Raw genomic sequence first — 14,168 nt, forward strand, 5'->3', positions numbered from 1 at the left:
AGATTATTCTGTAAAATAAATTCAGTAAGTGTTGTGGAAAATAATTCAACAACAACCTAAAAGGAAAGGAACGTTGTATATTCATTGAGGGAATTTAATTGAAACAAGAGAGAGGGATCCCCTGGGGTACATGCTGACATCCATCCACCTATTGCTGGACATAAGTAAACCTGAAGGGAAATCTTATTTCCATACTTGAAAATCAAAAATTATGAGATGCTTCACAGGTTTTGTGTTGGTGTGTTATGGGTATCTTCTAAAATCTTCACTTCTTAACTTCAGGAGAAGACATGGAGTTTTGTCACCTTCCTACCAATGTTGGTGGTGAGCAGCACACAATCTGCTGGAGGAACTCAATGGGCCAGGCAGCATCAGTGATCAAAGTTGATGATAATTTGACTATACAGACTGTTGATATCATGTTCAGATATTAATTTTATATTTTTGTTCTTGTTTTTAGTTTCAAAATAATACGCCAGCAATTAACATCATTGAAGTTTGACTGCTGCAGTATGGCACTGTAGATGGAGCAACAACACAGCTGATTGAAGGAACATTATCTAAACCTTATTTATCCACACTTTGCATTTTAAAACCAGATCTTTATGTCTAAAAGCATGTCACAACCCCCGAGAGACATCTGCATGGAGGCTAAAGCCATGCATGTGGGAATCTTTCTTCAATACAAAGGACCATCAAAGATGATCTGTGCAGACATTGTCCGAGGCCCAGTGATCTGCAGTAGCAGTGAGGCTCCAAACTTTGCTCTGCCGGCTTCAGAGCACCTCACTCCTTCTTGGTCCAGTTCTCATCTGCTACTCTGCCAATTCCCAGGTCCATCCTTTCTTTGTCAGATGGCAGTAGGCTGCCAGGAAGGTCAGTTTAAGGACATAACAAAAGGAAGGTGATCAGTTATGAAATAATACAATTGCAATCTTCACTCAGAGGACACCCACACACACAATGGGTAAGGGAGAATGAGTACAGTGTGTCTGAGATGAAATTTTGAGGATTTTTAAATGTGCAAATTACAATTAAATTAATCATATTTATCTCCAATCTAATCCAAGATCTTTAGCTAAGATTCTAATGTCAAACCACAGAGAAGGATTTGCCTCTGCTTGGTATTGACTATGCATAAATTTACAGCTTATATTTCAATTACTGTAAGATTCATTGCAGACAAAGATCCATAAACGTAGAAACATGTGAAAGGAAGTATCAGTCTCACCAATTCCACCTACGTAAAATAACATTTTTAATTTCATTAATATTCAACCCATTATGTTGATTGGTAATATTCCCAACAGAGAAATTAGCCACACAAATGGAACAGATTTCTCTTAATTAATAGAGTTAGGGCTCTCATTTATACCACTTGATATTAATGTATTCATGACAATATAACACTCTGTGTAATAATATAATTGTAATTAGAAATAGTAGCCTTGACTGAGAGAAATGTTACTAACTTCTGAATTTTTGAAGAGTTTGCTGCTTTAAATTTAAAGAGGAAATCCACTAATCTATTCAAACATTTCTCCATAGAAGTGGATTTCTTTTTTATTGCAGAGCCAAAAACAATAACATCCTGTGTAAGGGATAGAATGCCTGATGTGACATTATTTTATATGCTTTGCCTTTGAAACAATGGAAAATTGTGTGAATGGAATAGTATTTCAGTAATATTACTTTTCTAAATGTTAACAGTGACAACAAATGAATACTGTAAGCTGAACTCGTATTCCTTTGCACACTTGTTTCTTTTTGTTGTTTTCCTCCAACTGTGTTTTCTGTGACAAGGAAGAATCTTAAGACTGGTTACTGAGGGAACTTGTCCTGTGATGTTTTATTCCCCACTTCTCCACATAAGTGGATATATGCTAATGAAGTGGAAGTGTGGCCAACATTAGAATAACATGTGCATATTAATTTTCTAAGATATCTTATTAGGGTGGTCATTCCAAAGCGGGACATACTTTAAATTAAACAGTATTGCAAAAACAACAAATGCTATTTATTTATATAAATATATGGCCATGTCCTCTTTCCCCGACTGCAGTGTATTAAACTAAACCATACCAAGAAATGTTATTGCTATTTCTTGCAAAAGTAGAAAATCTTGAACATACAACTATGCTGACCCATGATTACTTCATTCTCAATTACTGTCCACCTCAATATTTATTGTCAGATGTTTAGAGATAATATTTTGACTTTAGCATAAACAGCAGAAAAGTTTGTGTTGGGGTTATTTTAAGATTTTAAAATGTATTTTCATCGTCAATGGTCCTTTAAAGTTCACCAACCCTAATAATTAGTTCAGATATAGGCCAAGAAACTCGACAATGCACACATGATATGTTAATCTGTTGCTGAGTTATCCTTTAACCATCTCTTTAATCATTGGTTGAGTGCTAATCAAGCTTGAAGCACTTGAGGCACTGCAAAAACAAACAAGATGATCCAGGTTTGTAGCAGGTGAGATTGGTCATTGGAAAGTGAATTGAGGAAATGGCTGGCTGTCAGCAATTGGTGATCTTGGAACCTGCATCTGCCATCCAGGTGGGTGAGAGTTGTCGCTTAGTCAGATGGTGATTGTTGTTTAGGGATGGGTGAATAGTTTCTGAATTGGTGGGAGCAGGGGAAATGGTGACCACCAGTTTGGGGAGGGATTTGAGGAAGTCTGCAGGAGATTGGTAAATCAAGTGGATGAGTCGCAATCTTGCAGGATGTGGTCTGCCATGAGATTAGTGCTCAGGGGTTGTGTAATTAGAGCCTGGAGAACAGGAAATCAATGAATATGGTTAGAAGCTGGATGCACAGAGGGGGAGGGATTGCCACCAAGGGTTGATCGGTTTAGAGAGTTGACAAATCAGCAAAATAAATCCATTAAAAGGAAACTGGTTAGATCACTTTTTGGGGGATGCTTATTTAAGTTGGTTCTGATGAAGAACATGTGAAATTGGTGAAGGAGTTGTGTGAACTAATTTCTTTTGATAACATTCATACTGCAGAAAATGTGTATGCATGTCATCATAATTTGTTATTGGAATGTTCAGAATAATTCTGATGTTTGATTCACCTGGAATCCTTCATGTGCTGAAGGAGCAATGCTCCCTAATTGAATTTCTAACATTTTTCTGTGTTACCTTCATGCCAATTTCATCTGAGGCCTAAAGGTTAACCTTCAGGTTTAGTCGGTAGTGAACAAAGCAAATGCAATGTTGGCATTCATATCTAGAGGAACAGGATACAAAAGCAGAGATGTGATGTTGAGGCTTTATAAGGCACTGGTGAGGCTTCTCTTGGAGTACAGTGTACAGTTTTGGGCTCTTATTTAAGAATGATTCCTGGATTAACACATGAGGAATGTTGACAGCTCTTGGACTGTACTCCATGGAATTTGAAGAATAAGGGGGAACTTGTAGAAGCATTTTGAATGTTGAAAGGCCTAGCCTGAGTAGTTGTGGCTCAGCTCATGATGGAATGGCAGATGGGCTGAATGGTCTACTTCTGATCCTTGTTATGGTCTAATCTGAGCCAATTAAAGCAAACTGCATAGATATACTGAATTGCAATGAACTAATAACTTGCTCAGCCTAATTTATAGACAAACCATTCTAATTGAAATCCGCATCTCACTGAAATAATTGCATATTGGATTCAATGGGATAATCTCTGTGAAAGATTATTATTCTCTTTATTATTTCCCACTTTTTTTTTAAATGTTCCCTAAGGTGACATTCTAGTAAGTGTTCTCAGGATATCATATTTATAACTTGAATTAAGTTCAAACCAGGCCAGATATTAGATGTCACATCACCCACATTTCATCCTCTAAAATTTTATCTGGTAATCAAACTCTTGACGGGGGAAAAATATACTTATCCAATTTTATTAAAAAGTGAAAAGGGAAATTGGAGGGAAAATAAAGAAATAAACTAGAGTTTCAGAGTTCTTGAACAAAAGGAAATCTGTGAGGTGTGAGAAGTTCATGTTTATTGAAAGTGCAATGATACAGGTTGTTTTGCGAACAGACCAGTAGATACCTTGTACATAGTACAACAAGTAACCTGCAGCACCAAAATACAAATAGCAGTTATAGGGAAACATCAGTTTGCATGGAGCAAAAGCAACATAATATTACTGTTTTGGAGTTCACTCAGGAGACTAATAATGGTTGGAAAGTAATTGTCCTTGGATCTGATGGTATGTGATCTCACATTTGTGAATCTTCTTCCTGATCGGAGGGTGGTGTGAAGAGATTGTTGCCTGTGATGGAATGAGTTTTTTTTTTAATACATCAGCTGTTTTTCAAAGGCATTAGGAGTTGTTAAATGGAAGGGGATATGGTGATTGCCTGAGCCATATTCACACACCTTGCAGTCTTGGGCAAAGCTGTTCTTGTACTTTGATGTGATGTTCAATGGTGCACTTCCAGAAGCTGTGAAGAGATGCTAGTATCAAGCCAAATTTCCTCAGGTTTCTGAGGAACTGGTATGTTTTCTTGGCCATTGTGTTGACATGGTTGGACCAGGAACAGTCACTGGGGGTGGTTAGAATGAAATTAACAATGTAAATCTTTAAGATCTTCTATTAATATACTCCGTTTGACATCTCAATATTGTAGCTAATTCATTAACTTTTTTATAACTGCCTTGAAGGAAAATCTAAACGGTCAATTAATTTGTATTGCATGGTTAAAGTTAAATGCACTGACAACAGCACTGTTTCTTGAAGATTTCCAAGGCATCGTTAATGATCACTGCAGTTAGTGCTTCAGTTTCCTAACTGTGGTAACAGCACTGCTGTAGAACTTCCTGAAGATCTGTCATTATATTCTTTAATCCTGAAGTGGTTCTTGAAGCCACAACTGTCTTAGAGCAGATGTGCTCTTGTTGAACTGGAGCCAGTATCTATAGGCATGAAAGGCTTTTTTGAGTTTGATGATCCCTTTGAAATTTTACTGCATTGCTGGAAATAACTCTGATCATTCTAAAATATATGGCCGAACCCATTTAGAATAAAGATTAGCTGCAGTGTTTCATGTGGGCTGGTTTCGCTGCATAATTAATGATTTAGATTTTAATTATGTTTCATCTTATTCCCTATTTTAACTGGTTTGGATTTTTATTCCCTGTTAAAGATGCTATATAAATACAAATATTTCTTGCAGCATGGTATTCAACACAATGGTAAGCCAAAAATACACTAATTTGGACTAGAATTACCACTAAATTTAAATATTTTGTAAGTGATATTTTAGTACATGTTGCATAGGATTTGATGAGTAATTATAATTGAAATTTTATGTAAAATAAAGTAGTATAAACATTGCCATAATATGAATGGAAAATGCCTGGAACATTTGTCATACAAGTTGAATACCCTGCATCCAAAATGCTTGGGATCAGAAGTGTTTTGGATTTTGGATTTTTTCTGATTTTTGGAACGCCTTTTTTAAATGCATTCATTCGCTCAGATTTAAAGATACATGCATTCATATTACAATACAAATATTTACATATGCATCTACACTCTATAATGCATGAATTGCATCTGCTACGTTCCATTCTCCATTTGGGATTTCGGAACTCTTATTACGGGACCACAGACGAAAAAAGTTTTGGCTTTTTGGATTTTAGGTTTTTGGGCAAGGGATTTTCAACCTGTACCAAATTGCAAATATTTTTTTGATGCCCAGTCGTAAAAGCTTCTCAACTTCTAAGATGTGATTAAAATGTAGCAAATAACAGACAAAATTCAATTCCTGGCAAGTGAAGGTCTGTGTAGGTGTTGGATCAAGTTCAGGTATTGAGGTGTAATTGATTCCATATACATCTCCTGCACCATTATCTACCATGCTATTACTACAATGTATTATTCACATCATGACCTAAAACTCCTAAATGGTGGAGCCAGAAGTGTGACAGAGATTGTCATTTTAAAATTTTGATGACCAAAAAAGGCAGAAATGGACTACTTTTTATCAGTATGAAAGAGATTCTGTGATTAACTCCAACTTCATCTCCACTGTATAATCACGTCATTTAGCTGAAGAATTCTTTGCCCATTCTTTGCCCATATGAGCGTGCGTGAGCGTGCGTGCGTGAGCGTGCGTGCGTGAGCGTGCGTGCGTGAGCGTGCGTGCGTGAGCGTGCGTGCGTGAGCGTGCGTGCGTGAGCGTGCGTGCGTGAGCGTGCGTGCGTGATTGCCAGTATATTGAGGTTTTAGTAGCTGGTTTAAAGTGGACATCACTGCAAAAAGAGTTCACACACAGACCTCTTCCAGCAAAGGAGTGGAGACGTCATTCTTTACCCTGAGGGACAGCTGAAAGGGAAGGAAGGAGGGGGGGGTGGAGTTAATATGTAAAGCATAACTAGTCTGTTTTAAGAGCAATTATCATTTGTAACAGATTTGCTTAATACAGATAATGATGTATATAATTGCACTTCAATATAAAACTAATTATTTGCCACAGTTGCTAATGCCACTTTAATCAGATAGTTAGTGGATAAATTCTGACATTTGTTTCTCAAATCCTGCTGAGTATTGGAAAGTTATTAGTCTCATTAAAACAGTGTAATTTAAACTGCTCTATATTTATTGGATGCTCCTGCATCTACCTTTCATTGTGCATTTTGTAACCCTGTAATATTTTCAGAGGAGTTGACTTTTATGTCACACTGATCTGGGATTTTCTAGGAAATGTAGATAAACAGCCTTCAAGTTGTACTTTGTCTGAAGTGTCATCTCCATTTGTAAATACAAAGAAGAAATTATTTCTGAGTAGATTTTCAATCAGAAACAAATATATGAAGAGGCTTTTATTTGAAGAGACCTGGTTGTTCTTGGCTGAAGGCAAGGTACATGGATCCTTGGACAGCACAGATAACTTCATGGATCTTTATTGAATACTACAGAATTCAAATAGGAAATCCAAAGAACATAGAGATCTCCTGTTGCTATGTCGATAGCATCAAGGGATTTTCCCTGAAAGTTGACCAGGATCCTTGTCTGCTCTCAAATTTTCAGAAGTAGTCTGGCTATCTCCAAGGCCTTGAATTATATTTTTCTCCATAGTATGGTGGATGGAGAGATGAGATGGGTGGGAGGTACTTTAAAAATGTATATTGAGTGAATTACAGCTTGATCCTGCACTTTTCTTCACATTCCCAGCATTTCCACTACTTTTTAAACTTGCACTTTCTTCTTTCAGTCTTCATTCTATATTGCTGGTTATTATTTTCTGTAAGGGATTCTCCCACCTCAGTGACACAATGTTATTGGGGGGGGGAAAAACTATGAGTACTCTAGAATATTGCTTAGACTGTCGTAGTGCCTGAGGTATCATCAATTACTTTAAAAGACTAAAAGTTGTATAGAAACTGATAGGCTTTAATTAACAGCAGAATGGAGGCATGTCCATGCTGGTTGACTGTCCTGAACTGAGGAGGAAGCTGTGGCACAGTTGCCTTTATTCAGGGGTGTGTAGGAGGAGCCACAGGCCCAGTCAGCAAATGGCGTGTCCAGACAAACTATAACAAGTACTAACACCGCCAAAACATGTTTACAGTGGTCTACTACAGTGCCATGATATCCACTCTAAATCTTCCAAAATTTCAGTAGATAGGTGTACAAGGTCTTGTAAGAATTCATCCCTATCAGGACAGAATCAGCTAATACAGCCTGTTAAAATTCCCCTGTCATTTTAATACACAATTTCCTGACATCAGAATCTAGTCATGTGAAGTCTTTATTCCACCACTTACAAGGCAATTCATACATTGGGTATCAATGGCCCGAGTTCCTGAAAGTGGGTCCTCAATACCTGGCCAGCCAAGAAACATGAAGACAACATGGGTGAGCTTTCTAGCAGTTTTCTTTGTTCCTTCACTGCCTTATTTTACTGGTTGTTAATTTTCAATTTTAAAAGAGCCAAAAATTTAATCTGTTAAACATTGGGAAGACCACAACCATTGTCTCTGTTCCTTGGCATAAACTAATGATTGGCAAAAACTCCACTACCCTTGCCTTCCTTTATCCCTAAACATTGGTATGTACTTCCCCACAACACAAAAATAGTCTCTTTGTATTATCACCCAACATCTCATTCCCATCTCAAGCTCAAACAAAGAGCTGAAGATGTTGGAAATTGAAATTAACAACCATAAAATGCTGAAAATATTCAGTAGGTCAGGAAGCATGTGAAAAGAGAGAAAAACAAAGTTAATTCTAGAGCCCTGTTCTGATGAAACATTGTTGATCTAACACTTTAATGTTGTTCCTCCCTTAGAAGCTGCCTGCCTGACTGGCTATTTCAGTATGTATTGTTTCATTTACCATCACAAAACCCCTGCCTCCCATCCCCTCTCCCTTCATCACCTTCACTGATTTCTACGCTCAAACTTCACTAAAATAAAAGTAAAAAATACTTAGCAAGTGAAACAGGATTAATGGGGTGGGGTGAGGGGTAAGGGAGGAGGAGGAAAGAAAGAGTATTACAGGTACACGATCCTTTATCCAGACATCTAAAATCCGGAAAGCTCCAAAATCTGGCAAATGGGGAGAGAGGCGGCAGCGCGAGTCAGGCGGGCGGGAGACGGGCAGTGCAAGTCGGGCAGGCGAGGGGGTTGGGGGGAGGTGGCAGGGCGACTGGAGGGGATGGGGAGAGGTGACAGGGCCACTTGAGGGGGTGGGCTTAAATCTGGCTTTCCGAAATTGGAAAAATCTGAAATTCGGAACACACTGTCCCCCAAGGGTTCTGGATAAAGGATCGTGTACCTATAAATACCATAGTAATTTAATCTTTTGTATGAACTAGAAATAGAAGCAGGTGTAGAACATAGTTCAGCCTCTTGCACCTACTGTACTAATCAAAATGATGATGGATGATCTTTTACCTCCTTCTGTGCCACTTTCCTTACTGACCCTCACGTCTTGATTCTATTTGCATTCAAAAATCTGCCCATCCCTGTCTTGATTGTTTATAGAAGCTGAGCTTCCATATCCCTTTAGTCAAGGATTAAGTCTGTCTCCCCTGTTCAAGATGCCCCAGATAGGAAAAACCACAACCCTGTTTGATTTGATTACACCATGCACATTCCATATGTTTGAATTGGATTATTGCTTCTAAACTCAAGTCAGTTTAATATTTTATGAAGGCACAGTTACCTTATTTCTCCCCCCCCCCCCCCCCCCAAATTCCCAGGAATCAATCTGATGTTTCCTTGTTGCTTTGGTTGTTTCATGAGCATGTGCTTTCTTGGGTAACCAGACCTGTATGTCGAGACCACAGCTGGGCCACTTATGACTTTTGTACTCTAATCCTCTTGCAATAAAAGTCAATGCATCATTTACTTCCTAACTTTGTCAGTGAACACCAACACCATTCAATTTCTTCTTGAAAGAAACATGTTTTTTTCCCCCTCTGCCATCATAGATAGTGTCACAGCTTTTCATATTGTTCTATAGTTCACAAGTTTAAAGGAGCAGAAGCAGGCTTTTAGGCCCATCAAGTTTGTTCCGTGACTCTACACTAAGATGAACTGTGCTCACACCTAGTTCCAATTTCCAGCCTTTTCCCCATAATCCCTTGATACCTTTACTAATGAGCTACTTATCCTTTTACTGTTTAAATACTCCCAGTGATCTGGCCTCTGCTGCTTTGTGCGGCAGTGAGTTCCACAGATCCACGACCCTCTGGCTAAAGAAGTTCTTCCCCCTCCTCTCTGTTCTAATTGAATAACTTCTAATTTTAAGACTATAGCCCTTTGTCCTCAATTCACCTATCAAGGGGAAACATCTTATCCACATTCACTCTATCAAAACCTTTCCATATTCAATATCTCTGAGATTCCCCCCTCATTCTCCTATACACCAACAAATACAACCCAAGAGCTGTAACACTCCACATACGCCAGCCCCTGCATTCCAGGAATCTCCTTTGCACCCTCTCCAACAACATCACATCTTTTCTATGATAGAGTACTGTGTACAGTTTTGGGCCCCCTAAATGGGGTCTCACCAGGGGCCCATAGAGTCTCATTAACATCTCTACTCTTGTACACTATAACTCTTGAAATGAATAGCATTCGCCTTCTTCACTACCAACCCCACCTTTGGATTACTCTGCACAAGGATGCCCAGGTCTCTTTGCACCTCCGAGGATTGAATTTTCTCCCCATCCAGGTAGTAATCTGCCTGTTTATTTCCACTGCCAAAATGTAGAACCGGACATTGTACTTGATCTGCCATAGTTTTGCCCAGTCTCCCGATCTGTCTATTTCCTTTTGCAATTTTAAGGTTTCTTCAACAGTTCCTGCTTCACCACCTATCTTAGTGTCATCACAAATATGGTGACAAAATCATTCATTCCACAATCCAAATCGTTAATATAAATTATAAACCACAGTGATCCCAAGACCGACTTTTGCTGAACACCACTAGTTAATGGCAGCAATCCTGAATGGGATCCCTTAATTTCAACATTTTGCTTTCTGCCTATCAGCCAATTTTCTACACAATCTAATAGCATCCCTGTAATTCTAGGGACCTTCATCTTATTTATAAGCCTAACATGCGGCACCTTATCGAAAGCCTTTTGAAAATCCAAATATACAACATCCACAGCCTCCCCTTTGTCTATCCTTTCTTCAAAAAACTCTAATAGGTTAGTCAGGCATGATCTACCTTTTTTTAAAAATACATGCTGATTAGGACCAATCCTGTCATGCATTTCCAGGTATTTCATAACTTCATCCTTGAAGATTGACTCTCTCTTCCCAACCACCAACATCAGACTTATAGTTTTCTTTTTTTTTCTGTTTCCCACCTTTCTTGTATAACGGGACCACATTTGCAACCTTCCAATCCATGCCAGACAATGGATTTCTGGAAGATTGCCACCAATGGATCTACCTCCAAAGCCACCTCTTTAAAAATCCATGGGTGTACCTCCTCTAATCAGGGAGATTTATCTATCTTTAATCCATTCAATTTACCTAGCATAATTTCTCTGGTAATCTTAACTGTGTCCAACTCTACTCCCTGAAGCCTGTCAGGGATATTACTAATGTCTTCCACAGTGAATACAAATGTAAAATATTAATTTAATTCTTCTGCCATTTTTTTTTTAACCCATTATAATTTCCCCAGCATTGTTTTCTATTGGTCCTATCTCAACACTTGTCTCTTTTATTCTTTGTATATTTTAAAAAATCTCTTAGTATCTTTTTTAATATTGTTTGCCAATTTCCTTTCATAACTCATCTTTTCTTTCCTTTGACTTTCTTTATTTCTTTCTGTAAGTTTCTTAAGGAATCCCATCCCCTGATTTCCCACTAGTTTTAGTTTCCTTGTATACCCTTCCCTTAGCTTTTATCTTGGCCTTAACTTCTTTTGTTAGTCACATGACAGGTTTATTAAAAAAAAAACTGCACCACAGAAACTGGTGCATTCAGCCGTTCTAGTCTGTCAAACCATTTTTTTTTTGCCTAGACCCACTGGCCTACACTCAGTCCATAGCCATCCATACCTCTCCCATCCATGTACCTGTTCAAATTCATCTTAAATGTTAAAATTGAGTCTACAGTCACATTCTCAGTACTGATCCATGAGGCACACCACTAGTCACAGGCCTCCAGTCTGAGAAGCCATCATCCACCATTACTCTCTGGCTTCTCCTGTCTGGCCATTATTGAATCCAGTTCACTACTTCACCATGAATACCTAGTGTCTGAACCTTCCTGATTAACCTCCCATATGGGAACTTGTCAAATGTTGTACACAACATCCATCCCCTTTCCTTCATCAACTTTCCTGGTAACCTCCTCAAAAAACTCTATTAGATTGGTTAAACATGACCTACAATGCACAAAGCCATGTTGATTACCCCTACTCATTTGTTGGCTATCCAAATAATTGTATATCCAATCTCTTAGAACACCTTCCAATAATTTACCTGCTATTGATGTCAGGCTCACCAATCTATAATTGCCAGGGTTACTTTTGGAGCCCTTTTTTTAACATGAGCTACCCTCCCATGGCTAAGGACATTTTAAATATTTCTGCCAGAAATCCTTTTTGTTCCTTGAAAAGGGTGGCCCTTTCTTCAACTCCTACCATTCCTCACCTCTTACCTGTTCTTGGTGAAGCCTGTTGAGCCTAAGTGATATCACTTTGACTCAGCCCACTACAACAATGACCGCTCCCTCAAGCGTCATACTCTTACCCATTCCCTTTAGTACTTATCCTTCTGTCCCCTCTATCTTTTTCACAATCCACAAAGTCAAGCAGCTTTATGACATCACCCATCATTGTGCCTCCAGCAGCACAGATGAATGACATTCTGTATCCTTTTGAGAGACTGTTTTGCAGCCAGTACTAACTACACTCTTATTGACACGATCCCCTCAACCAATTCATTGTTATAGATTGTCAATAGCTGGCCTGTGCTGATTGCTATGGCACTCCATTGAACAGAGCCTCTGACTCATTTATTCCAATTCATTAAGCAAATTTTTAAAATCTTGAATCATACAAGTTCTCAGTTTGTTCTATAATTCTTTGTATAGCTCATTGAAGAAGTTATGAAAGCCTTTCCTACCTATTCTTGTTACAAGCTCAAACTTTTACATTTTTGTAAAACCTGATTTCCCTTTCATAAATTCATGTTAACTCTGCCTTGTCTGGTGCTGTACCACAACTTATTTAATGTAGTATCCCCTCTTACTGATGTCACCTAACTGGTTTCTGGTTTCTACTTTGTCTTTTCCTCTTGTTTGGTGGGCTAACAAGAGTTATTTTCCAATCTGTGGGAATCGGTGCAGAATCTGTAGAATTTTGGAAGACAACAACCAGTTCATCCTTTCAGTCTATTACCACTTCTTTCAAAACCTCGGGATACAGTTAATCAACACTTGCCAACTTTCAGCGCTATTAGTTTAACCAGTACCTTTTTTTTAATAGTGTTAATCACCTTCAGCTTCTCTTTTGCTCCAGACATTCATTATTTTCAGGTGTTTTACTGTACTTTTCTTACAGTATGTGAAATTAGCATTAAATACATTTGCCTGTTGGAGGCATCAATATAATGTATAGAGAAACCAACAGCAATTGGTGCAGCCCCATGGAGCAAATTTGAAATCTGATACCTTTCTGACAGACCACAAAGGACTAATTCAAAATAACCTGCAATCAAAATCCAAAGGAAAGATCGAACATAGTAGAACTGATAATACCTTCTTCCTTCCAACAGCAAATCTTTAGTTGAGGTAGATCTTTACCCCAGAATTGTTGGTTCATAGATGCATGTTGAAATCTGCTTTTCTGTATTATGCTTATAAATTAGAATAATTCTGTGTAAATAGCAACCACAGCCAAGAATTATCCAAGACCTTCTCAACAGTAAACAAGTTTTTTAAAAAAACTACCAATGCTGGAAATCTGAAAATAAAAGCAGAACATGCTGGAAATACTCAACAGGTCAGACCATGTACAGGTGCTCCTCAATGTACAATAGGGTAAAGTTCTGGCAAACTGATCGTAAATCAAAAAATATTGTAAATTGAAAAAGTATACAGGACCTTGTATAATACTAACAGCACTGTATCAGTCCCCATACTGATCCCATTGCATCAGTCTCCCCACAGCACTTTATCATTCCAAACACTGATCCCATTGCCCCATTCTCCCCTGATTGTGCTGTATCAGTCCTTGCATTGATTCCACTGCCCCACTCTCTCATGACAGCAGTGTATCAGTCGCTACACTGATCCCACTGCTCCTCTCTCCCCACAGTCCTTTATCATTCCAAACACTAATCCCACTGCCCCATTCTTTCACGACAGCAGTGTATCAGTCGCTATTCTGATCCCACTGCTCCTCTCTTCCCACAGTCCTTTATCGTTCCAAACACTAATCCCACTGCCCCATTCTCCCCTGATTGCGCTGTATCATTCCTTACATTGATCCCACTGCCCCGCTCTCTACCAAAAGTGCTATCAGTCCCACACTACCCTACTTTCTCCTGACAGCACTTTATCAGCCCCTGCAAGCTTTCTGGCTGAACCAAAAGAAGTAATTGACCAAGAAGGCTACAAAGAATTCACCTTTGAGGAATTATCAATATTTATTGAAAACAATCAATGATGCTTGCAATGACC

General features: G+C 38.6%; 1 protein-coding gene and 1 long non-coding RNA gene across 2 annotated transcripts in view; one reads left to right on the forward strand and one right to left on the reverse strand.

The window, feature by feature from the left end:
• LOC138736718 (fibronectin type III domain-containing protein 4-like) overlaps positions 1 to 5,219 on the forward strand; it is a 227,824-nt gene extending 222,605 nt beyond the window's left edge. The window contains exon 6 of the mRNA XM_069886681.1: positions 461 to 5,219. Within this exon, the coding sequence (XP_069742782.1) occupies positions 461 to 502 (42 nt within the window). The 3' untranslated portion in view covers positions 503 to 5,219. The remainder of the gene's footprint in view (positions 1 to 460) is intronic.
• On the reverse strand, positions 3,986 to 12,263 carry LOC138736719 (uncharacterized). The gene is made up of 3 exons (XR_011340528.1): positions 12,144 to 12,263; positions 6,286 to 6,333; positions 3,986 to 4,549 (listed from the first exon to the last, which is right to left on the reverse strand). It is a non-coding gene; the product is annotated as an uncharacterized lncRNA (long non-coding RNA).
• Positions 12,264 to 14,168: the final 1,905 nt, after the last annotated feature.

The sequence above is a fragment of the Narcine bancroftii genome, chromosome 6, assembly GCF_036971445.1.
Source record: "Narcine bancroftii isolate sNarBan1 chromosome 6, sNarBan1.hap1, whole genome shotgun sequence".
Lineage (NCBI taxonomy): Eukaryota > Metazoa > Chordata > Chondrichthyes > Torpediniformes > Narcinidae > Narcine > Narcine bancroftii.